Source organism: Oncorhynchus tshawytscha, linkage group LG07 (assembly GCF_018296145.1).
Source record: "Oncorhynchus tshawytscha isolate Ot180627B linkage group LG07, Otsh_v2.0, whole genome shotgun sequence".
In the NCBI taxonomy this organism is placed as follows: Eukaryota; Metazoa; Chordata; class Actinopteri; order Salmoniformes; family Salmonidae; genus Oncorhynchus; species Oncorhynchus tshawytscha.
The window spans coordinates 66,850,512-66,875,465 of NC_056435.1; the positions used below are offsets into that span (position 1 = coordinate 66,850,512).

The following is a 24,954-nucleotide window of genomic DNA, read 5'->3' on the forward strand; positions in this document are numbered from 1 at the left end:
CACATTCTTCCTCTGCAAATCTACCATTCCAGTGTTTTACTTGCTATATTGTATTTACTTTGCCACCATGGCCTTTTTTTTGCCTTTACCTCCATTATCTCACCTCATTTGCTCACATCGTATATAGACTTGTTTATACTGTATTATTGACTGTATGTTTGTTTTACTCCATGTGTAACTCTGTGTCGTTGTATGTGTCGAACTGCTTTGCTTTATCTTGGCCAGGTCGGAATTGTAAATGAGAACTTGTTCTCAACTTGCCTACCTGGTTAAATAAAGGTGAAATACAAAAAAATAAACCTTCGTCCCAGTCTGAGGTGCTGAGCTCTCTGGAGCAGGTTTTCATCAAGAATCTCTCTGTACTTTGCTCCGTTCATCTTTGCCTCAATCCTGACAATTCTCCCAGTCCCTGCTGCTGAAAAACATCCCCACAGCATGATGCTGCCACTACCATGCTTCACCGTAGGGATGGTGGAAAACATCCCCACAGCATGATGCTGCACTACCATGCTTCACCGTAGGGATGGTGGAAAACATCCCCACAGCATGATGCTGCCACTACCATGCTTCACCGTAGGGATGGTGGAAAACATCCCCACAGCATGATGCTGCCACTACCATGCTTCACCGTAGGGATGGTGCCAGGTTTTCCTGACACCAGAGAATTTTGTTTCTCAATGTCTGAGAGTCTTTAGGTGCCTTTTGGCAAACTCCAAGCCAACAACCATGTGCCTTTTACTGAAAAATGGCTTCCGTCTGGCCACTCTATCATAAAGGCCTGATTGCTTTATGGTAGAGTTGTCCTTCTGGAAGGTTCTCCCATCTCCACAGAGGAACTGAAGAGCTCTATCAGAGTCATCATCTGGTTCTTGGTCACCTCCCTGACCAAGGCCCTTCTCCCCTAATTGCTCAGTTTGGCCAGGCAGCCAGCTCTAAAGAGAGTCTTGGTGGTTCCAAACTTCTTCCATTTAAGAATGATGGAGGCAACTGGGTTCTTGGGGACCTTCAATGCTGCTGACATTTTTTTTTTTGACCCTTCCCCAGATCTGTGCCTCGACACAATCCTGTCTCGGAATGCTATGGACAATACCTTCAACCTCATGGCTTGGTTTTTGCTCTGACATGCACTGTCAATGTGGGGCGTTATATAGACAGGTGTGTGCCTTTCCAAATCATATCCAATCAATAGAATTTACCACAGGTGGACTCCAAGTTGTAGAAACATCTCAAGGATGATCAATGGAAACAGGATGCACCTGAGCTCAATTTCGAGTCTCTTAGCAAAGGGTCTGAATACTTATGTAAATAAGGTATTTCAGATGTATTTATTTTTAATATAAATATGCAAAAATGTAAAATAAATTAAAAACTGTTTACGCTTTGTCATTATAGGGTATTGCGTGTAGATTGCTGAGGATTATTGTTTTTTATCCATTTTAGAATACGACTGTAAGGGCTATGAATACTTTACAAAGATACTGTAAGACTAAGATTTTTTTCAAAGCACTTTGCTGTCTTGTGAATAGTAGTGGAAGGTGATTGTAGGCCCTGTTTTTGGTATGCTGAAGTACAGAAGAATCAGGAAGGAGTTCTAGAACCAGTCTCTTTCTGTTTCTCAGACTTATTGAATTATCTCAAGTCATTATTTGTATTTGATGTGCTCAGGAAGGGAGCAGTTTAACCAGGAAGTGCCAGATAAGTCAAATATGTAGACTGGTAGGATACTGTAAATGCTTCATCATCATCAGGACGTGGAGGGAGTGTTTTAGTCATTGTAGCTGTCAGTTTGTCTGGTCATTGTAGCTGTCACTGGACATGTCCTCAGTGTGACAGAGTCATGTCTTACTGTTACTGTAGAAGAGTAGATCATGTCTTACTGTTACTGTAGAATAGTAGATCATGTCTTACTGTTACTGTAGAAGAGTAGATCATGTCTTACTGTTACTGTAGAAGAGTAGATCATGTCTTACTGTTACTGTAGAAGAGTAGATCATGTCTTACTGTTACTGTAGAAGAGTAGATCATGTCTTACTGTTACTGTAGAAGAGTAGATCATGTCTTACTGTTACTGTAGAAGAGTAGATCATGTCTTACTGTTACTGTGTAGATCATGTCTTACTGTTACTGTAGAAGAGTAGATCATGTCTTACTGTTACTGTAGAATAGTAGATCATGTCTTACTGTTACTGTAGAATAGTAGATCATGTCTTACTGTTACTGTAGAAGAGTAGATCATGTCTTACTGTTACTGTAGAAGAGTAGATCATGTCTTACTGTTACTGTAGAAGAGTAGATCATGTCTTACTGTTACTGTAGAAGAGTAGATCATGTCTTACTGTTACTGTAGAAGAGTAGATCATGTCTTACTGTAGAAGAGTAGGTCATGTCTTACTGTAGAAGAGTAGGTCATGTCTTACTGTAGAAGAGTAGGTCATGTCTTACTGTTACTGTAGAAGAGTAGATCATGTCTTACTGTAGAAGAGTAGGTCATGTCTTACTGTAGAAGAGTAGGTCATGTCTTACTGTAGAAGAGTAGGTCATGTCTTACTGTTACTGTAGAAGAGTAGGTCATGTCTTACTGTAGAAGAGGAGGTCATGTGAAAGTACACAACTCCTAGTTTTCCATACAAAGGCACAAACACTTGCACACATTGAAAGGAGAGTAGTCTCGAGTTGCCACACTTCCAAGTATCATTTTCCTTCAGTTATTGATTTTCTGATAGATTGTGAGAACCAGAAATCAAGGTTCATAAGAGGTAAACTAGGAAGTCAGACTATTTACCAGTTATTATAGGGATCTCCTATAGATTATTTATGCCGTTTTAACGCAACATATAAATGTGCATCTGCATCCAATATCTAACAGTATTCCAGAATTTCCCTGTAACATTTATGTAAAGACCCCGTTGCTGTGACAACCTCCTCCTGGTTCATTATGACCCAGTTGCTGTGACAACCTTCTCCGGGTTTGTTATGACCCCGTTGCTGTGACCACCTCCCCCTGGTTCGTTATGACCCAGTTGCTGTGACAACCTCCTCCTGGTTCGTTATGACCCAGTTGCTGTGACAACCTCCTCCTGGTTCGTTATGACCCAGTTACTTTGGTAACCTCCTCCTGGTTCGTTATGACCCCGTTGCTGTGGTAACCTCCTCCTGGTTCGTTATGACCCAGTTGCTGTGGTAACCTCCTCCTGGTTCGTTATGACCCAGTTGATGTGGTAACCTCCTCCTGGTTCGTTATGACCCAGTTGCTGTGGTAACCTCCTCCTGGTTCGTTATGACCCAGTTGCTGTGGTAAACTCCTCCTGGTTCGTTATGACCCAGTTGCTGTGGTAACCTCCTCCTGGTTCGTTATGACCCAGTTGCTGTGGTAACCTCCTCCTGGTTTGTTATGACCCAGTTGCTGTGGTAACCTCCTCCTGGTTGCTGACCTAGTTGATGTGGTAACCTCCTCCTGGTTTGTTATGACCCAGTTGCTGTGGTAAACTCCTCCTGGTTCGTTATGACCCAGTTGCTGTGGTAACCTCCTCCTGGTTGTTATGACCCAGTTGCTGTGGTAACCTCCTCCTGGTTCGTTATGACCTAGTTGATGTGGTAACCTCCTCCTGGTTCGTTAGGACCCAGTTGCTGTGGTAACCTCCTCCTGGTTCGTTATGACCCAGTTGCTGTGGTAACCTCCTCCTGGTTCGTTATGACCCAGTTGCTGTGGTAACCTCCTCCTGGTTCCTTGTTGAATTGCAGGACTTTCCCATCATGTTCATCCATCACCTAGCAACAGTGAGCCTGATCAGTTTCTCCTACGCTAACAACATGCTACGTGTCGGGAGCCTGGTGATGTGTGTCCACGATGCATCAGACTTCATACTGGAGGTCAGTGGGTATGGACGGACACACACACACACACACACACACACACACACACACACAGGCTCAGTTCCAGTGTCCACATTTACAAACTAGCATACTACTTAGAATGAGTTGGCCATGCATTTTCAGTGATATGCTAGTGTGGATACTGGAATGTCTTATTTCTCATGAAGAAGGAACTTCTGGTGTGACATGGAACATTCAGTCAGACACAGAAACTAGTAGGTACATTCAATTATATCAAGCTTTTTCTACTCCTCTTTTTCAGGCAGCCAAGCTGGCCAACTACGCCAAGTACCAGCGCTTGTGTGACTTCCTGTTTGTTCTGTTTGCAGTAGTCTTCTTCATCACACGGCTCGTCATCTACCCTCTACGGTTAGTGAACCTCTGGTTGTCATATACCCTCTATGGTTAGTGAACCTCTGGTTGTCATCTACCCTCTATGGTTAGTGAACCTCTGGTTGTCATCTACCCTCTACGGTTAGTGAACCTCTGGTTGTCATCTACCCTCTACGGTTAGTGAACCTCTGGTTGTCATCTACCCTCTACGGTTAGTGAAACTCCATGGTTGTCATCTACCCTCTTCAGTTAGTGAAACTCCATGGTTGTCATCTACCCTCCTCAGTTAGTGAAACTCTATGGTTGTTATCTACCCTCTATGGTTAGTGAACCTCTGGTTGTCATCTACCCTCTACGGTTAGTGAACCTCTATGGTTGACATCTACCCTCTATGGTTGACATCTACCCTCTACGGTTAGTGAAACTCCATGGTTGTCATCTACCCTCTTCAGTTAGTGAAACTCCATGGTTGTCATCTACCCTCCTCAGTTAGTGAAACTCCATGGTTGTCATCTACCCTCCTCAGTTAGTGAAACTCTATGGTTGTCATCTACCCTCTATGGTTAGTGAACCTCTGGTTGTCATCTACCCTCTACGGTTAGTGAACCTCTATGGTTGACATCTACCCTCTATGGTTGACATCTACCCTCTACGGTTAGTGAACCTCTGGTTGTCATCTACCCTCTACGGTTAGTGAAACTCCATGGTTGTCATCTACCCTCCTCAGTTAGTGAAACTCCATGGTTGTCATCTACCCTCCTCAGTTAGTGAAACTCTATGGTTGTCATCTACCCTCTATGGTTAGTGAACCTCTGGTTGTCATCTACCCTCTACGGTTAGTGAACCTCTATGGTTGACATCTACCCTCTATGGTTGTCATCTACCCTCTACGGTTAGTGAAACTCTATGGTTGTCATCTACCCTCTATGGTTACACATCTACCCTCTATGGTTAGTGAACCTCTGGTTGTCATCTACCCTCTACGGTTAGTGAACCTCTATGGTTGACATCGACCCTCTATGGTTGTCATCTACCCTCTACTGTCAGTGACCCTCTATGGTTATCCATCTACCCTCTATGGTTACCCATCTACCCTCTATGGTTACCCACCTACCCTCTATGGTTATGGTTACCCATCTACCCTCTATGGTTACCCATCTACCCTCTATGGTTATGGTTACCCATCTACCCTCTATGGTTATGGTTATCCATCTACCCTCTATGGTTACCCATCTACCCTCTATGGTTACCCATCTACCCTCTATGGTTACCCATCTACCCTCTATGGTTACCCATCTACCCTCTATGGTTACCCATCTACCCTCTATGGTTACCCATCTACCCTCTATGGTTACCCATCTACCCTCTATGGTTACCCATCTACCCTCTATGGTTACCCATCTACCCTCTATGGTTATCCATCTACCCTCTATGGTTACCCATCTACCCTCTATGGTTACCCATCTACCCTCTATGGTTACCCATCTACCCTCTATGGTTATGGTTATCCATCTACCCTCTATGGTTACCCATCTACCCTCTATGGTTATCCATCTACCCTCTATGGTTACCCATCTACCCTCTATGGTTATCCATCTACCCTCTATGGTTACCCATCTACCCTCTATGGTTACCCATCTACCCTCTATGGTTATCCATCTACCCTCTATGGTTACCCATCTACCCTCTATGGTTATCCATCTACCCTCTATGGTTATCCATCTACCCTCTATGGTTACCCATCTACCCTCTATGGTTATCCATCTACCCTCTATGGTTATCCATCTTCCCTCTATGGTTACCCATCTACCCTCTATGGTTACCCATCTACCCTCTATGGTTACCCATCTACCCTCTATGGTTACCCATCTACCCTCTATGGTTACCCATCTTCCCTCTATGGTTATCCATCTTCCCTCTATGGTTATCATCTACCCTCTATGGTTAGTGCAGCACAGCCTTCTATGGTTAGCCTCTGTCTGTCTGCCAGGTCTCCCTTGGGAAACTTCCTGGTTAATGGGACTTCCTGGTTAACTAAAGGTTAAATAACATTCAGCAGAACTATAGTGCATTCGGGAAGAGTATTCAGACCTCTTGACTTTTAGTTACGTTACACCCTTATTCTAGAATGGATTCAGTACTCAGTACTTTGTTGAAGCACATTTGGCAGTGATTACAGCCTCAAGTCTTCTTGGGTATGATGCTACAAGCTTGGCACACATGTATTTCAAATCAAATTTTAATGGTCACATACACATGGTTAGCAGATGTTATTGCAAGTGTAGCGAAATGCTTGTTTGGGGAGTTCCTCCCATTATTCTCTGCAGATCCTCTCAAGCTCTGTCAGGTTTAATGGAGGGCGTCACTGCACAGATATTTTCAAATCTCTCCAGAGATGTTCGATCGGGTTGAAGTCCGGGCTCTGTTTGGGCCACTCAAGGACATTCAGAGACTTGTCTTGGCTGTGTGCTTAGGGTTGTTGTCCTGTTGGTGGGTGAACCTTTGCCCCATTCTGAGGTCCTGAGTGCTCTGGAGCAGGTTTTCATCAAGGATCTCTCTGTACTTTGCTCTGTTCATCTTTCCATCGATCCTGACTAGACTCCCAGTCCCTGCTGCTGAAAAACATCCCCACAGCATGATGCTGCCACCACCATGCTTCACCGTAGGGATGGTGCCAGGTTTCCTCCAGATGTGACGCTTGGCATTCAGGCCAAATAGTTCAATATTGGTTTCATCAGACCAGAGAATCTTATTTTTCATGGCCTGAGAGTCTAGCTGCCTTTTGGCAAACTCTAAGCGGGCTGTCATGTGCCTTTTACTGAGGAGTGGCTTCCATCTGGCCACTCTACCATAAAGGTCTGATTGGTGGAGTGCTGCAGACATGGTTGTCCTTCTGAAAGGTTATCCCATCTCTACAGAGGAACTCTGAAGCTCTGTCAGAGTGACCATCGTATTCTTGGTCACCTTCCTGACCAAGGCCCTTCTCCTCTAAATGCTCAGTTTGGCTGGGCGGCCAGCTCTAGGAAGAGTCTTGGTGGTTCCAAACTTCTTCCATTTAACAATGATGGAGACCACTGTTTTCTTAGGGATCTTCAATGCTGCAGAAATGTTTTGGAACCCTTCCACAGATCTGTGCCTCGACACAATCCTGTCTCTGAGCTCTATGGACAATTCATTCTACCTCATAGCTTGGTTTTTGCTCTGACATGCACTGTCATCTGTGGGACCTAATATATACCGCTGTGTGCCTTTCCAAATCATGTCCAATCATTTGAATTTACCACAGGTCGACTCCAATCAAGTTGTAGAAACATCTCAAGGATGATCAATGGAAACAGGATGCACCCGAGTTCAATTTGGAGTCTCGTAGCAAAGGGTCTGAATACTTGTGTAAATAAGGTATTTCTGTTTTTTATGTTATCCAAGCAGATAAAGTAGGCAGGAAGCCTAGCGGTTAGAGAGGCGAGCCAACAACTGAAGGGTTGCCAGTTCGAATCCCAGGTCAAACGGATATAATCTGTCAGGAAGTGAGCTGGCCAGTATGCCAGTGCACCTCTCCAAAAACATGTATGTGTGTCATTCGTAGGGGATGGATTAAGTATGGCTGTCTGGTTGCGTTCCGTGTGTGTGTGTGTGTGTGTGTGTGTGTGTGTGTGTACATCATTCTGTGCACATCTTAATTCATGGTGTGATACTTCCTATGTTCCAGGATCCTGAACACAACGTTGTTTGAGAGCTGGGAGATCATTGGTCCATACCCTTCCTGGTGGCTCTTCAACTCCCTACTGCTGGTGCTACAGGTGCTGCACGTCATCTGGTCCTACCTCATAGCCGGGATCGCCTACAAAGCCTTGGTTCGAGGAAAGGTGAGTGGGATGTAGGACTGGTACAGGTTAGATATAGACAGGTGAGTGGGATGTAGGACTGGTACAGGTTAGATATAGACAGGTGAGTGGGATGTAGGACTGGTACAGGTTAGATATAGACAGGTGAGTGGGATGTAGGACTGGTACAGGTTAGATTAGACAGGTATGGGATGAGGACAGTTAGATGAGACAGGTGAGTGGGATGTAGGACTGGTTAGATGTAGACAGGTTATGATGGTACAAGTTAGACAAGACAGGTGAGTGGGATGTAGGACTGGTACAGGTGAGTTAGATGTAGACAGGTGAGTGGGATGTAGGACTGGTACAGGTTAGATGTAGACAGGTGAGTGGGATGTAGGACTGGTACAGGTTAGATATAGACAGGTGAGTGGGATGTAGGACTGGTACAGGTTAGATGTAGACAGGTGAGTGGGATGTAGGACTGATACAGGTTAGATATAGACAGGTTAGATGTAGACAGGTGAGTGGGATGTAGGACTGGTACAGGTTAGATATAGACAGGTGAGTGGGATGTAGGACTGGTACAGGTTAGATGTAGACAGGTGAGTGGGATGTAGGACTGATACAGGTTAGATATAGACAGGTTAGATGTAGACAGGTGAGTGGGATGTAGGACTGGTACAGGTTAGATATAGACAGGTGAGTGGGATGTAGGACTGGTACAGGTTAGATATAGACAGGTGAGTGGGATGTAGGACTGGTACAGGTTAGATATAGACAGGTGAGTGGGATGTAGGACTGGTACAGGTTAGATATAGACAGGTGAGTGGGATGTAGGACTGGTACAGGTTAGATGTAGATGTAGGACTGGTACAGGTTAGATGTGGGATGGGATGTAGGACTGATACAGGTTAGATTAGATAGACAGGTGAGTTGGATGTAGGACTGGTATGTAGGACAGGTTAGATATAGACAGGTGAGTGGGATGTAGGACTGGTACAGGTTGGGATGATGTAGACAGACAGTGAGTGGGATGTAGGACTGGTACAGGTTAGATGTAGACAGGTGAGAGGGATGTAGGACTGGTACAGGTTAGATACAGGTTAGATATAGACAGGTTAGATGTAGACAGGTGAGTGGGATGTAGGACTGGTACAGGTTAGATATAGACAGGTGAGTTGGATGTAGGACTGGTACAGGTTAGATGTAGACAGGTGAGTGGTATGTAGGACTGATACAGGTTAGATATAGACAGGTTAGATGTAGACAGGTGAGTGGGATGTAGGACTGGTACAGGTTAGATATAGACAGGTGAGTTGGATGTAGGTGTGGTACAGGTTAGATATAGACAGGTGAGTGGGAGTTCAGAGCCTGTATGAGGACAGCGTCTCAGATTAGAAGTGCTGATCTAGGATCAGGTCCTTCCTGTTCATATAATCGTATTCATTATGATCTAAAAGACACAGCTCATGCTATATCAGCAATGTTACTGGGAGACTGTTGTGATTACAGGCCCAGACTTTGAGACTGTTGTGAATACAGGCCCAGGCTTTGAGACTGTTGTGAATAGAGGCCCAGACGTTGATACTGTTGTGAATACAGGCCCAGCCTTTGAGACTGTTGTGAATACAGGCCCAGGCGTTGAGACTGTTGTGAATACAGGCCCAGCCTTTGAGACTGTTGTGAATACAGGCCCAGCCTTTGAGACTGTTGTGAATACAGGCCCAGCCTTTGAGACTGTTGTGCATACAGGCCCAGACTTTGAGACTGTTGTGAATACAGGCCCAGGCTTTGAGACTGTTGTGCATACAGGCCCAGGCTTTGAGACTGTTGTGAATACAGGCCCAGGCTTTGAGACTATTGTGCATACAGGCCCAGACTTTGAGACTGTTGTGAATACAGGCCCAGACTTGAGAAACTCAGGAGTGGAAGTTCATGTCAGACTTCAGCTCAGGCTATAGTGAGTAAATAATAACACCTGTTGCATGTTGGAGGCTATGGAAGAACTATGTAATAAAAACAGTTTTTTATCTGTTCATACCTTTTCTTTATCTTGTTCTCTCTGCAGAGATTGCTCTTTTATTTTCTCTCTGGGGTGAGAGAGATCCTCCTATCTTTCCATCTGTCTTTCTCGGCTGAGTCTTCCTCCTCCACTGCTCTTTTCCTTGCTTGCCCTGTCTATCTGATGACTATATATATTTCTCTGCTCTCTGCAGTAAGTATTCTATTTATGCCTTCATTTACTTTTCCCCCCCAAACAATGTGGTTGTCATCTTTGTGACTTTTTGACCTGCAATAGGTTACATATGAAGAGATCATGTTATTAATTTATGTGTAATTTACCTATTAAAATAAGGTGCATTATTCATTCAACCATGTTTCCAGGATGTCAAGCACGTCGTTCACTTTGAATTGTAACCTTGTATTTCTCTGTCTGTCAGGTGTCTAAGGATGACCGCAGTGACGTGGAGAGCAGCTCGGAGGAGGAGGCTGACACCAACAGAACCAATGACAGGGGGGTTAAAATGGCTTTCTCTCCTAAGGCAGAGAACGACACCAATGGCACCAACGGCTACGCCGTCACCACTAAAAGCTGGCCACAGATACGCACCAGCAGCAGGTGATAGAGGAGCCTGCCGTCTGATTCACACTATAGGGCCGAGCCAGGTCAAATATGTCTGGCCTGGTTACACTGCACATCCACTATTTGTCGGAACTGTGCTGGAAAGGACAATATCAGAGCCAGTACTGTTGGGGTCGGCCCTATAGTAAGAATTAGGCATATCTGTGCGGCCTTTCCACTACTAGTTCGTCCTATCCTAGATTACATCTTCTCCAGCCTCATCCAGTTCCCTGGACGGTTTAACTTAAGTTTCTTCATTCTTCTAACTCTTAATTCAAATTTCTTCTTCAGAACTAACAATGATCGATGACTATGACAGCATACGATGGATGAATAGACACACTACTGTGACCCATAGAATCAAAACTGATGAAATGAAGAGAGAGAAAAAAAAGTGCATTCCCTGATGTCAAGTGAATGGGTCTGTAGATATTTGCGGTACCTTATGAACATAGAATGTTTGCTTGTAATTCCATTTGTTTAATGTGATGCTGCAGTTTGCCTGAGATTCTCTTCTGTCCGTTTTATTGGTCCGGTGGACTTGAGTTACTACTGTGTATTTTAAGAAGTAATTGTTCAGTTACTTTGTTTCTGGTCAGTTCTGTTCACTCTTTGTCTTATTAATATGAGACCAATGTTTATTGAATGTTTAACGTTTTTTTAAATGTCTTTGGTATAAAAAAAAATGCATATGAATTTAAATGTGAAGAAGTCAACAGAATCCTCTTCAGTGGAGATCATCCATAGATGTGGTGTGTATTAGGGCTAATATGTGAGTGTTGAGTACAGAGACAAAAATAGATGTTTATTTGTGTAAGATGTTTTTATTCATATTAACAGTTGGTACATAACCTTGAAGATCCCACCACACAAACTATGATTCAGTATGATCTGAGCAAGTTATGATAAGAGACTGATTTGACATTTAGTTTAAACTGGATGGAGTCAACCCATTTTTCAGTCAACTCCAGTCCTCTGCTCCTTCTCCTTTTAGCAGACAAATTATGAACTTGACAGTAAATGAAGAGTAGATTCTCCTTTACTCATCTGGGCACACAAAACTTCCACACCCAAATAGTATATCACATAAAAGTCCCATGGGAGGAACAGAAATGTCCATGATTTTGTGGACAAACTATTCAGTTCCAGTCCTCTATGGCTTGAGGACCTCCACGTCTTGGTTTTCTGCCGCTACCTGCAGCTCTTTTTGCTTGTTCATGTAGCGGTATCCCCGCATGGTGCACAGGTATCCCCCGTAGAGTGTCAACAGCATCATCGAGGCAGAAAACCCCCGGTATCCGAAGTCGGCGAGTCGCTTTGCGGTGGTCAACATGATGATGGTGTTCCTGAGGAAGTTATATCCAGCAACGACAAGTTGTAGTACAACTAAGGGTAGCTACATACATCTCATTGTTTACTCGTGTTTAACAATGTGGTTCACAGATAACAAAATGTCAACATTTCAACAAAAAAACTATAACATCGGATGTTAGTCAAATTCAGGGTATCTGATGTAATTTAGCTATGTTAGCTAGCTATCAAGGTTAGCAAGCTTTTATCAACACATTGAATAAAAATTGTGTTTTTTTTTTCCAGTTTCAAATTACTGCTATGTAAATTGCATTGTCGCTTACCTTGGAAAATATGACCGTCAGATTATTGATACCCTTCTCAATGTCAACAAACCTGGCTAGCTAACTTCCGTAACTGAAAACAACGGAGTCTTGTGAGGGTCAAAAGTCGTTCGGTTCTTGAGTAATCAGCAGTGGGAGGAGCGGTATAGAAGTTCTGTAGATTTTTCCTAGGTCGGACGTATTTTGATGCTGCACACGTGGGAACAACGATGGCCACATGTGGAGCAGAGAGTGAAGTTCTGGATGAAAAAGATGATCCCGGTGCAGCACCGTACGGCAATTTTATAAACTATTACACATTCAACCCACCAGAGAACCGTCTAAGCCTCATTCCGACCACACTTATTCAGGATTTGGGGTATGGCAAGGATAGCAGTGAAACCATTTTGTTGCTGGATGTCGGTTGCAATTCAGGGGTAAGCTAAAGCTGGCTAAGTTAGCCACAGAAAGAGATTTAATCATGTTAGCTATCCTTTACAAACTGATCCACCACCCACACACATTAAGACAACAATTACCGAGTTTCATCATCGGTCTTTGAATATTTTGAGTTAGATGTCTGTCACTAATGAAGTATTTTCTCATCTATCCATGTGTAATATATTACAGGACCTGACAGTGGCATTGTACAGACACCTTCAACAGAGAGTCTTGTCTGAAGACTCTACAACACCACCCGACACTGATCTCCAATTCCTCGGCTTCGACCTGGACGAAACCCTGATCCTCCGGGCCCAACAGACCAACCCTTTCCCCCAGAGCATCTCTTTCATTCCCTTAGACATCACTGAGGATGCTGCTAGCCAGACCCAGCTACAGGACTACCTGAGACAACATGGCGGCTTCCGCTTCCACCTCTCCCTGTGCCTGGCTGTTACCATGTGGGTCCACCTGAACCACGGAGACGCTGCCCTGCTGGGGCTCCTCTCCCGGCTGGCCTCCGTCAGCCAACATCTCCTCCTGGAGGCCCAGCCCTGGAAGTGCTACCGTTCGGCTGCCCGGAGGCTGAGGAAGCTAGGGCGGTCTGACTTTGACCACTTCAAGGAGTTAAAGATCAGAGGAGATGTGGCAGAACAAGCCAGGGAACACTTAGAGAAACACTGTGGGATGGCACTGATGCAGTGTTTCGGTAGTACCAGCTGGGATCGTAGACTGCTCCTCTTTAGGAGAAGAGAGACGGTTGACCTACATTTATCCCAGTAGATAAAATGACTGGACTTGTAGTGTATGTTATGATGATTGTCTTGAAGGAGTAAACTGAAAACATTTGAAAATTGTCTTCCTTGACAATGAAGTGACAAGGTCCTAAGGAAATATGTATGTGCAGTGAAGGAACTCCAGATTCTGATCTTTAATTGCAGTGAAGGACCCGTATGTTGATTGAACACTAGGAGGCAATAATACTCTGTTACTACTTGTATTACCACCATACCTAGTCTATGCTTTCAGCTATGCATTTAACTTACCTTCCTCGATTTTCTTCTTAATAGTGTATATGTTTTGGCAAACAATTATGAATGAACTGTGTGTGTGTATGAGAAATGAATTTAATATTTTATTTTTGGGGATGTTTAAAAATAAGAATGAATAAAGCCCATGAATTTACTACTCCAAAGCATCATATCTCTTCAAATAACACACTCCCCCTTTCTTCAAGGACCTCTCTCTCAAAGTTCATATTAAATGAATAGACAAGAAGCAGGTGGTGTCCTATTTGTTTTGACCTCATGACAACCATTCTCTCGCTGCCTGAGAATGAAGCTTTTTGTACTTACACTATAGGCCTTGAGCACTCTCTTGTTATTTATTTAAAAACGTCTACACCATCCCATGTGTTACAGCAAGTAACATTTTACATTAACATGAAATGACCAGTTGAAACTGCAAGTTTGTTCTTTCTGTAATGAAAATACAAAGACAAAAGTTTGTATCCATCTAGCTACAAACAACTAGCTACAAAATCAAAACTATTAGATCTTGAATCATGATCTTATGGTATACTCTCCATGCACATAAACAAAAGAAGCAATACATGTGATATAAACTCTGATATACCGGTAATTGTTCTTCATCCTCAGCCAGAAAGATCTGAGGGCTCCTCAGTGAGAGCTGAATCTGGAGCTTCCTCTTTGTTCAATCGTTTTAATCAGCAGCTTGGGTGTTGAGCTGAAGCTGCTGTGGTATTTGTTACAGCTGCTCTTAGAACCTGAACAGAACACACCAGTCTAATGGTTAGAGCATAGAATTAGGAATTAGAATGCTAGGATGGACATGAACCTTCTTCTGATGGTATAAAGATAAGGGAGTTGGTCAACCATAGTTTGCTACTACTTTATTTTGATTAACTAGCCAGTCAGTTTTGGAGGAATGATTACATACATTTTTTCAAATTATCTGCCAACAATACAGTCAATCCACGACATACACTGGCTGAAATCAGTTGATGATAGGACTTACACAAGTTGTCAATGCAACGGGAACCTTTTCATTTTTTATTTAACCTTTATTTAACTAGGCAAGTCAGTTAAGAACAAATTATTAATTACAATGACGGACTAAAAGCACTGATACTGTATCATAATAGCACTCAGCTTTCCGTGAAAACAAACATTTAGTTTGATGGTCTGTTTACATATGTTTTAGAGGCTTTTTATACAGGACATTTGTTTAAAACCTCTATAGACTGTATTTATAGTTACAGTGTATTTGGAAAGCATTCAGACCTTGACTTTTTACACATTTTGTTACATTACAGCCTTATTCTAAAATGTCTTTAAAAAAAGATTCCCTCAATCTCCACATAATACCCCATAATGACAAAGCAAAAAAGGCTTTTTAGAAAATTTTGCAAAAAAATAAATAAAACGAATGAAAATATTACATTTACATGAGTATTCACACCCTTTACTCAGTACTTTGTTGAAGCACCTTTTGGCAGTGATTACAGCTTCTAGTCTTCTTGGGTATGACACTACAAGCTTGGCACACCTGTATTTAGGAAGTTTCACCCATTGTTCTCTGCAGATCCTCTCAAGCTCTGTCAGGTTGGATGGGGAGCGTCACTGCACAGCTATTTCCCAGTCTCTCCAGGGATGTTCGACCGGGCTCTGGCTGTGCCACTCAAGGACAAACAGAGACATGTCCTGAAACCAGTCCTGCGTTGTCTTGGCTGTGTGCTTAGGGTCATTGTCCTGTTGGAAGGTGAACCTTCACCCCAGTCTGAGGTTCTGAGCACTTTGGAGCAGGTTTTCATCAAGGTTCTCTCTGTACTTTGCTCCGTTCATCTTTCCATCGATCCTGACTAGTCTTCCAGTCCCTGCTGCTGAAAAACATCCCCACAGCACGATGCTGCCACCACCGTGCTTCACCGTAGGGATGGTGCCAGGTTTCCTCCAGATGTGACACTTGGCATTCAGGCCAAAGAGTTCAATCTGGTTTCATCAGACCAGAGAATCTTGTTTCTCGTGGTCTGAGAGTCCTTTAGGTGCCTTTTGGCAAACTCCAAGCGGGCTGTCATTTTACTGAGGAGTGGCTTCCGTCTGACCTCTCTACCATAAAGGCCTGATTGGTGGAGTGCTGCAGAGAGCCTGACTAACCATTGTATGTATGTAGCCTCGCTACTTCTATAGCCTCGCTACTTTTATAGCCTGTCTTTTTACTGTTGTTTTATTTCTTTACCTACCTATTGTTCACCTAATACCTTTTTTGCACTGTTGGTTAGAGCCTGTAAGTAAGCATTTCACTGTAAGGTCTACACCTGTTGTACTCACCGCACGTGACAAATCAACTTTGATTTGATTTGATTTGATGATTGTCCTTCTGGAAGGTTCTCCCATCTCTGCAGAGGAACTCTGGAGCTCTGTCAGAGTGACCATTATTTTGTTGGTCACAGCTCTAGGAAGAGTCTTGGTGGTTCATAGCTACTTCCATTTAAGAATGATGGAGGCCACTGTGTTCTTGGGGACCTTCAATGCTGCAGAAATGTTTTGGTACCCTTCCCCAGATCTGTGTCTTGACACAATCCTGTGTCGGAGCTCTACGGACAATTCCTTTGACCTCATGGTTTGTTTTTTACTCTGACATGCATTGTCAACTGTGGGGCCTTATATAGACAGCTGTGTGCCTTTCGAAATCATGTCCAGTCAATTTAATTTACCACAGATGGACTCCAAGTTGTAGAAACAACTCAAGCAGGATGCACCTGAGCTCAATTTCGAGTCTCATAGCATAGGATCTGAATACTTATGTAAATAAGGTATTTCTGTTTTAAATTTGAATACATTTACAATTTTATTTTCTAAAAACATGTTTTCACTTTGTCATTATGGGGTATTGTGTGTAGATTGATGAGGGAAAACAATATTTAATACATTTTAGAATAAGGCTGTAACATAACAAAACATGGAAAAACTCAGGGGGTCGTAATACTTTCCGAATGCACTGTATATGACAATAGTTTAGGTTGACAATAATTCTATTACACAATTGCTGATATAAAATCTATATTGGCTGCCATTTTTAATCCATTGTGGAACTTGGTCATTTAATGTGATCTCTATGGGTTGGAGCCTAAACATAAATGCTCTTGTGTTTGAATTCTGAATTTTGTATGATTCTAGTCAGTGGATGATAACATTAAATAGAGTACATTTTCTGATGTATTTTTTCAGTAGTACATAGGCTACTTACTGTAGCTGGACACCGACTGGATATTGACAATAGATTGATGTCCAATCCTAGAAGAAAAATAAATAGTGCCGCTTCAGTTTCTGAAATACCTTTAAAACATTGTCCTTGTTAAGAACCTCAACTTATAGAAAATGGTCATACTGTATCATGTCCCAGGTTTACCTGTCCTCTCCCTCCATGCCTGTCCTCCTCTCCTCCATACCTGTCCTCCTCTCCTCCATGCCTGTCCTCCTCTCCTCCATACCTGTCCTCCTCTCCCTCCATACCTGTCCTCTCCCTCCATATGTGTCCTCTTCTCCCTCCATACCTGTCCTCTCCCTCCATATCTGTCCTCCTCTCCCTCCATACCTGTCCTCTCCCCACCATATGTGTCCTCTTCTCCCTCCATACCTGTCCTCCTCTCCCACCATATCTGTCCTCTTCTCCCTCCATACCTGTCCTCCTCTCCCACCATACCTGTCCTCCTCTCCCACCATACCTGTCCTCCTCCCTCCATACCTGCCCTCTCCCTCCATACCTGTCCTCCTCCCCTCCATACCTGTCCTCTTCTCCCTCCATACCTGTCCTCCTCTCCCTCCATACCTGTCCTCCTCCCCTCCATACCTGTCCTCCTCCCTCCATACCTGTCCTCCTCTCCCTCCATACCTGTCCTCCTCCCCTCCATACCTGTCCTCTTCTCCCTCCATACCTGTCCTCCTCTCCCTCCATACCTGTCCTCCTCCCCTCCATACCTGTCCTCCTCCCCTCCATACCTGTCCTCCTCCCCTCCATACCTGTCCTCTACCTCCATATCTGTCCTCCTCTCCCTCCATACCTGTCCTCCTCCCCTCCATACCTGTCCTCCTCCCCTCCATACCTGTCCTCTACCTCCATATCTGTCCTCCTCTCCCTCCATGCCTGTCCTCCTCTCCCTCCATACCTGTCCTCCTCTCCCTCCATGCCCGTCCTCCTCTCCCTCCATACCTGTCCTCCTGTCCTCCTCTCCCTCCATACCTGTCCTCCTCTCCCGCCATACTTGCCCTCCTCTCCCTCCATACCTGTCCTCCTTTCCATCCATACCTGTCCCCCTCCATACCTGTCCTCCTTTCCTCCTCTCCCTCCATGCCCGTCCTCCTCTCCCTCCATACCTGTCCTCCTGTCCTCCTCTCCCTCCATACCTGTCCTCCTCTCCCTCCATACTTGTCCTCCTCTCCCTCCATACCTGTCCTCCTTTCCGTCCATACCTGTCCTCCTCTCCCTCCATGCCCGTCCTCCTCTCCCTCCATACCTGTCCTCCTTTCTTCCTCTCCCTCCATTCCTGTCCTCCTCTCCCTCCATACCTGTCTTCTACCTCCATACCTGTCCTCTCCCTCCATATCTGTCCTCCTCTCCCTCCATGCCTGTCCTCCTATCCCTCCATACCTGTCCTCCTCTCCCTCCATACCGTACCTGTCCTCCTCTCCCTCCATACCTGTCCTCCTCTCCCTCCATGCCTGTCCTCCTCTCCCTCCATACCTGTCCTCCTGTCCTCCTCTCCCTCCATACCTGTCCTCCTCTCCCTCCATACTTGTCCTCCTCTCCCTCCATACCTGTCCTCCTTTCTGTCCATACCTGTCCTCCTCTCCCTCCATACCTGTCCTCCTTTCCTCCTCTCCCTCCATTCCTGTCCTCCTCTCCCTCCATACCTGTCCCCCCCCTCCATACCTGCTCTCCTCCCCCTCCAGTAGTTTTCTGTAGGTGGCTATCTCTATGTCCAGGGCCAGCTTGATGTTCATCAGGTCTTGGTACTCTCTGAGCTGCCTGACCATGTCTTGCTTGGCCCTCTGCAGAGCATCCTCCAGATCTCTCATCTTGGACTTGGCCTCCTTCACAGCCAGCTCCCCACGGCCCTCAGCATCAGTGATCTGGTTCTCCAGGTTGGCACGCTACGGGAGAGATAGGTATAGTTAGGGTTAGGTTAGAGACTTAGCCTCCTTCACAGCCAGCTCCCCACGGCCCTCAGCATCAGCGATCTGGTTCTCCAGGTTGGCACGCTACGGGAGAGATAGGTATAGTTAGGGTTAGGTTAGAGACTTAGCCTCCCCACAGCCAGCTCCCCACGGCCCTCAGCATCAGCGATCTGGTTCTCCAGGTTGACACGCTATGGGACATCAACACCAGGGTTAAGGTTGCATCGATTTCCTGGCATTTGCTTGCGTCACACCAAGTGGCACTTGTTTGATATTACTGTGCCTCAGTGCAGTTAAACTATATAGCATTATATAATAAGTGAACTACCTGTTGTTTGACAGCCTCTATCTCACTCTGCAGACGGACGATCAAGCGGTTGATTTCGGCTGTCTCTCCCTTGGTGTTCCTCAGCTCATCTCCATACTGCGTGGCCTGGATGGCAATCTGGTCCAACTGAGATTTAAACACAACATGCATTACATAAAGACCCCGAATCAGTTGGACTGCTGGTCTAGGATCAGGTTGAAATAATGTTATTCACTATTATCTAAACTGATCCTAGATCAGCACTCCAACTCTGAGAGGCACAGAGTTCTCTTGGACCTTTTTCACACTATCTACCAAAGCACACTTTTTGGCCTGATATTATCCATTAACATTGTCCTTCCAGCCTGGTTCCAGCTGCTATGGTAGATGTGTAACCAGGCCAGAGCAGTACGGCTCGGCTCAGAATGTGTGAAATGGGTATTGATTTCCATGTAGTAAAACAAAATCCCTCTTATCCACTTCAATCTAACAAAATCCATCTTGTCCACTTCAATCCTAGAATAGCCAACTGTTGTTCACCTTGGACTTGTACCACATCTCAGCTTCCTCTCGGCTCTTAACAGCGATGTCCTCATACTGAGCCTTGACGTCAGCCACTATCTGGTCCATGTTGAGGTCACGACTGTTGTCTATCTGTACCACCACAGAGGTGTCCCTGATACTGGCTTGCAGCTCACGCAGCTCCTGGATGTACGAAGAGGTGAACAAACAAACAAACAAACAAACTCCAAAAGGATCTTACCGTAACTTGAGTTCCCGGGGATTGTTTTGTATGTGATCATTACAGTATTTGAACTCACAACTTTGGCATTGATAGCCACTCACTCTCACCAACTGCCTGAACCATACAGGACATACATGTGTGGATTGCAGTTTCTTGGTAATACAGTTATGATCATACCTCTTCATAGATGAACCTGAGGAAGTTGATCTCATCAGTCAGAGCTCCCACCTTGTCTCCCAGGTCTGCCTTCACCATGTGTGCCGAGTCCACATCCTGATAGGACAACATACTATAGTTACCCTCTCTATTCCCTTCGACTACTGCTGTTTTGTAAAAACCTAATACCTTGAAAGAACAACAACAGTAGGCCACCAAGTACCTTGTCCAAACATACCAGGTGCAATTTATTGAAGACTGAGTGTTTCATTGCAAGACAGCTAATTAGGTTGATGTCAAAATTGATTTTGACATGGTGGTTTGATATTTTCTCTGTATCCCCTATACACCTCAGGTCCAGATCCTTCATTATTGTTTTCAGTGGTGAAATTATACCTTACAAGCGTATGGTTTCTTAATCTCGCAGAAGATGGGGCAGGTTTGCTCATACTAGCTATTGTTGTCTCTGTCTCTCTGGGCCTTTTCATTTGCAGTGTTTGTCTAACTTAATTAACCTCACTCTCATGGTACAGCACTGTATCACTGAATACAACATTAAGTTGATGTCATAGTATGGTATTGTGTCCATAAAATAATCCAAAAGCATCAATGTTATACTTCTGAGACCATTAAAACACAATTCAGGTATCACTGGGGAAATGTGATGCTCTCACCTTTTTCAGATTCACAAATACGTTCTCCATATTTTGTCTCTTGTTGATCTCGTCTTCGTATCTAGGTAAAAACAGAATGACAAGAGACTGACTTTGGTCCGAAAGTATCTGGCTTTGATCATCTTCGGGTCACACTTTGTTATTGGTCAGTGTTATAATGACACCAGATTATATGTTAGTCATAATCTGGGCCAGGAGTTTCTCCATGAACCTGCAGACTAAACCCCTCTCGCTGGCAGCTCTTCCCCCTAGTCATTGTCAGAAAAAAGAGAACAAAAGAGAACTCAACCAATATTCCTGGCAATAACTAGGTGTCCCTACTTGTGTTTGAAATCATCCACCAGACATTGCATGTTCCTCAGCTCTCCATCCAGACAGATACAGATAGATAGATAGATAGATAGACAGACAGACAGACAGACAGACAGACAGACAGACAGACAGACAGACAGACAGACAGACAGACAGACAGACAGACAGACAGACAGACAGACAGACAGACAGACAGACAGACAGACAGACAGACAGACAGACAGACAGACAGACAGACAGACAGACAGACAGACAGACAGATAGATAGATAGATAGATAGATAGATAGATAGATAGATAGATAGATAGATAGATAGATAGATAGATAGATAGATAGATAGATAGACAGACAGACAGACAACAGACAACAGACAGATTATTTGTAGATAGATAGATAGAACAGATAGATAGATAGATAGATAGATAGATAGATAGATAGATAGATAGATAGATAGATAGATAGATAGATAGATAGATAGATAGATAGATAGATAGATAGATAGATAGATAGATAGATAGATAGATAGATAGATAGATAGATAGATAGACAGACAAATCAAATCAAAGTTTATTTGTCACATGCGCCAAATACAACAGGTAGCGAGGCTACGTACAGACACCGGTTAGTCAGGCTGATTGAGGTAGTATGTACATGTAGATATAGTTAAAGTGACTATACATATATGATGAACAGAGAGTAGCAGTAGCGTAAAAGAGGGGTTGGTGGGTGGTGGGACACAATGCAGATAGCCCGGTTAACCAATGTGCGGGAGTACTGGTTGGTCGTCCCAATTGAGGTAGTATGTACATGAATGTATAGTTAAAGTGACTATGCATATATGATAAACAGAGTGTAGCAGCAGTGTAAAAGGGGGTGGGGGGTTGGGGGCACACAATGCAAATAGTCCTGGTAGCCATTTGATTACCTGTTCAGGAGTCTTATGGCTTGGGGGTAAAACTGTTGAGAAGCCTTTTTGTCCTAGACTTGGCACTCTGGTACCGCTTGCCATGCGGTAGTAGAGAGAGCAGGCTATGACTGGGATGGCTGGGGTCTTTTTTACCATTTTTAGGGCCTTCCTCTGACACCGCCTGGTGTAGAGGTCCTGGATGGCAGGCAGCTTAGCCCCAGTGATGTACTGGGCCGTACTCACTACCCTCTGTAGTGCCTTGCGGTTAGAGAACGAGCAATTGCCATACCAGGCAGTGATGCAACCAGTCAGGATGTTCTCGATGTTGCAGTTGTAGAACCTTTTGAGGATCTCAGGACCCATGCCAAATCTTTTTAGTTTCCTGAGGGGGTATAGGCTTTGTCGTGCCCTCTTCACCACTGTCTTGGTGTGTTTGGACCATTCTATTTTGTTGTTGATGTGGACACCAAGGAACTTGAAGCTCTCAACCTGCTCCACTACAGCCCCATCGATGAGAATGGGGGCGTGCCCAGTCCTCCTTTTCCTGTAGTCAACAATCATCTCCTTAGTCTTGGTTATTTTGAGGGAAAGGTTGTTATTCTGGCACCACCCGGCTAGGTCTCTGACCTCCTCCCTATAGGCTGTCTCATCGTTATCTGTGATCAGGCCTACCACGGTTGTGTCGTCTGCAAACCTAACGATGGTGTTGGAGTCGTGCCTGGCCATGCAGTCATGGGTGAACAGGGAGTACAGGTGTTTAGTCCCAGGATCCTTAGCTTAGTGATGAGCTCTGAGGTTACTATGGTGTTGAACGCTGAGCTTTAGTCAATGAATGGCATTCTCACATAGGTGTTCCTTTTGTCCAGGTGGGAAAGGGCAGTGTGGCGTGCAATAGAGATTGCATCATCTGTGGATCTGTTTGGGCGGTATGCAAATTAGATTGGGTCTAGGGTTTCTGGGATAATGGTGTTGATGTGAGCCATTACCAACCTTTCAAAGCACTTCATGGCTACGGACGTTGTGTTCTTGGGCACAGGGATTATGGTGGTCTGCTTGAAACATGTTGGTATTACCGACTCAATCAGGGACATATTGAAAATGTCAGTGAAGACGCCTGCCAGTTGGCCAGCACATGCCCGGAGCCCACGTCCTGGTAATCCGTCTGGCCCCGCAGCCTTGTGTATGTTGACCTGTTTAAAGGTCTTACTCACGTCGGCTACGGAGAGCGTGATCACACAGTCGTCCGGAACAGCTGATGCTCTCATGCATGCCTCAGTGTTGCTTGCCTCGAAGCGATCATAGAAGTGATGTAGCTCGTTTGGTAGGCTCGTGTCACTGGGCAGCTCGCGGCTGTGCTTCCCTTTGTAGTCTGTAATAGTTTGCAAGCCCTGCCACATAAGATGAGCGTCGGGGGGCCTCCCGGGTGGCGCAGTGGTCTAGGGCACCGCATTGCAGTGCTATCTGTGCCACCGAGCCTGTACGGGAGTGGTGATGTGGTGTACTCCTCAATGCCATCGGAAGAATCCCGGAACATGTTCCAGTCTGTTCTAGCAAAACAGTCCTGCATCTGCTTCATCTGACCACTTTTTTATAGACCATGTCACTGGTGCTTCCTGCTTTAATTTTTGCTTGTAAGCAGGAATCAGGAGGATAGAGTTGTGGTCGGATTTACCAAATGGAGGGCAAGGGAGAGCTTTGTACGTGTCTCTGTGTGTGGAGGACAGGTGATCTAGAAATGTTTTTCCTCTTGTTGCACATGTGACATGTAGATATAAATTTGGTAGAACTGATTTAAGTTTCCCTGCATTAAAGTCTCCAGCCACTAGGAGTGCTGCCTCTGGGTGAGTGGTTTCCTGTTTGCTTATTTCCTTATACAGCTGACTGAGTGTGGTCTTAGTGCCAGCATCTGTCTGTGGTGGTAAATAAACAACCACGAAAAGTATAGCTGAAAACTCTCTAGGCAAGTAGTGTGGCCTACAATTTATCACAATATACTCTACTTCAGGCAAGCAAGACAGACAAACAGACAGATAGATAGATAGATAGATAGATAGATAGATAGATAGATAGATAGATAGATAGATAGATAGATAGATAGATATAGATAGATAGATAGATAGATAGATAGATAGATAGATAGATATAGATAGATAGATAGATAGATAGATAGATAGATAGATAGATAGATAGATAGATAGATAGATAGATAGATAGATATATATAGATAGATAGATAGATAGATAGATAGATAGATAGATAGATAGATAGATAGATAGATAGATAGATAGATAGATAGATAGATAGATATAGATACAGACTCCTACTTGTGTTTGAAGTCCTCCACCAGACCTTGCATGTTCCTCAGCTCTCCATCCAGCTTGGTATTGTCGTTGTTCACCAGGTCCATCTGGCGGCGGAGGTTGGCCATGTAGGCCTCGAACAGAGGCTCGATGTTGGAGCGGCCCGTCTGCTTACCGTGCAGCAGATCAAACTTAGTTTCTAACATCTTGTTCTGCTGCTCCAGGAAACGCACCTAAAGGGGGAAAACAGACTCAGATAGTTGAGGACATAGCACATAGTGGGTCTTTGGTGGCCCTGAAGAGAGGCATTTCTCTTTGATTCAAAGACACCTTGGAATTTCTCTTTGACTTGTCATGACCTTCATGAAGTTTATATAAAATCAGATGTAAATGATCGGTAGATAACAGTGGATACTCCATAGATAACTGTGGAATCTCCATAGATAACCATGGAAATGCCATAGATAACAGTGGCTACTCCATAGATAACAGTGGATACTCTATAGATAACAGTGGCTACTCTATAGATAACAGTGGATACTCCATAGATAACAGTGGATACTCTATAGATAACAGTGGATACTCTATAGATAACAGTGGATACTCCCTAGATAACAGTAGATATTCCATAGATAACATTGGATAC

The 24,954-nt window shown here is 44.3% G+C and overlaps 4 protein-coding genes across 5 annotated transcripts in view; 2 read left to right on the forward strand and 2 right to left on the reverse strand.

Moving 5' to 3' along the window:
* The window catches only part of cers5 (ceramide synthase 5), a 29,606-nt gene extending 18,133 nt beyond the window's left edge, over nucleotides 1-11,473 (forward strand). The window contains exons 7-11 of the mRNA XM_042324852.1: nucleotides 3,742-3,870; nucleotides 4,136-4,242; nucleotides 7,916-8,072; nucleotides 10,475-10,653; nucleotides 10,948-11,473. Coding sequence (XP_042180786.1) covers nucleotides 3,742-3,870; nucleotides 4,136-4,242; nucleotides 7,916-8,072; nucleotides 10,475-10,653; nucleotides 10,948-10,966 — 591 coding nt within the window. The 3' untranslated portion in view covers nucleotides 10,967-11,473. The remainder of the gene's footprint in view (nucleotides 1-3,741; nucleotides 3,871-4,135; nucleotides 4,243-7,915; nucleotides 8,073-10,474; nucleotides 10,654-10,947) is intronic.
* LOC112246306 (cytochrome c oxidase assembly protein COX14 homolog) lies at nucleotides 11,465-11,989 on the reverse strand. Its single transcript, XM_024414600.2, has one exon. The coding sequence runs from the start codon at nucleotides 11,987-11,989 to the stop codon at nucleotides 11,810-11,812; it is 180 nt and encodes a 59-aa protein (XP_024270368.1). The 3' UTR covers nucleotides 11,465-11,809.
* A 12-nt stretch (nucleotides 11,990-12,001) lies between these two features.
* LOC112255067 (pre-miRNA 5'-monophosphate methyltransferase) lies at nucleotides 12,002-13,898 on the forward strand. The gene is made up of 2 exons (XM_024428121.2): nucleotides 12,002-12,706; nucleotides 12,900-13,898. The coding sequence occupies exons 1-2, from the start codon at nucleotides 12,500-12,502 to the stop codon at nucleotides 13,491-13,493; spliced, it is 801 nt and encodes a 266-aa protein (XP_024283889.1). The 5' UTR covers nucleotides 12,002-12,499; the 3' UTR covers nucleotides 13,494-13,898.
* Nucleotides 13,899-14,029: 131 nt separating this feature from the next.
* The window catches only part of LOC112246303 (keratin, type II cytoskeletal 8-like), a 13,394-nt gene continuing 2,469 nt past the window's right edge, over nucleotides 14,030-24,954 (reverse strand). Inside the window, exons 2-10 of one of the 2 annotated variants that reach the window (XM_042324851.1) lie at nucleotides 24,333-24,541; nucleotides 20,790-20,850; nucleotides 20,137-20,232; nucleotides 19,755-19,919; nucleotides 19,236-19,361; nucleotides 18,663-18,883; nucleotides 16,980-17,026; nucleotides 14,346-14,496; nucleotides 14,030-14,188 (exon numbers count right to left, since the gene is read on the reverse strand). In XM_042324851.1, coding sequence (XP_042180785.1) covers nucleotides 14,390-14,496; nucleotides 16,980-17,026; nucleotides 18,663-18,883; nucleotides 19,236-19,361; nucleotides 19,755-19,919; nucleotides 20,137-20,232; nucleotides 20,790-20,850; nucleotides 24,333-24,541 — 1,032 coding nt within the window. In that variant the 3' untranslated portion in view covers nucleotides 14,030-14,188; nucleotides 14,346-14,389. Of the gene's footprint in view, nucleotides 14,497-16,979; nucleotides 17,027-18,662; nucleotides 18,884-19,235; nucleotides 19,362-19,754; nucleotides 19,920-20,136; nucleotides 20,233-20,789; nucleotides 20,851-24,332; nucleotides 24,542-24,954 lie in introns of both variants that reach the window. The other variant, XM_024414598.2, reaches the window with a different exon arrangement.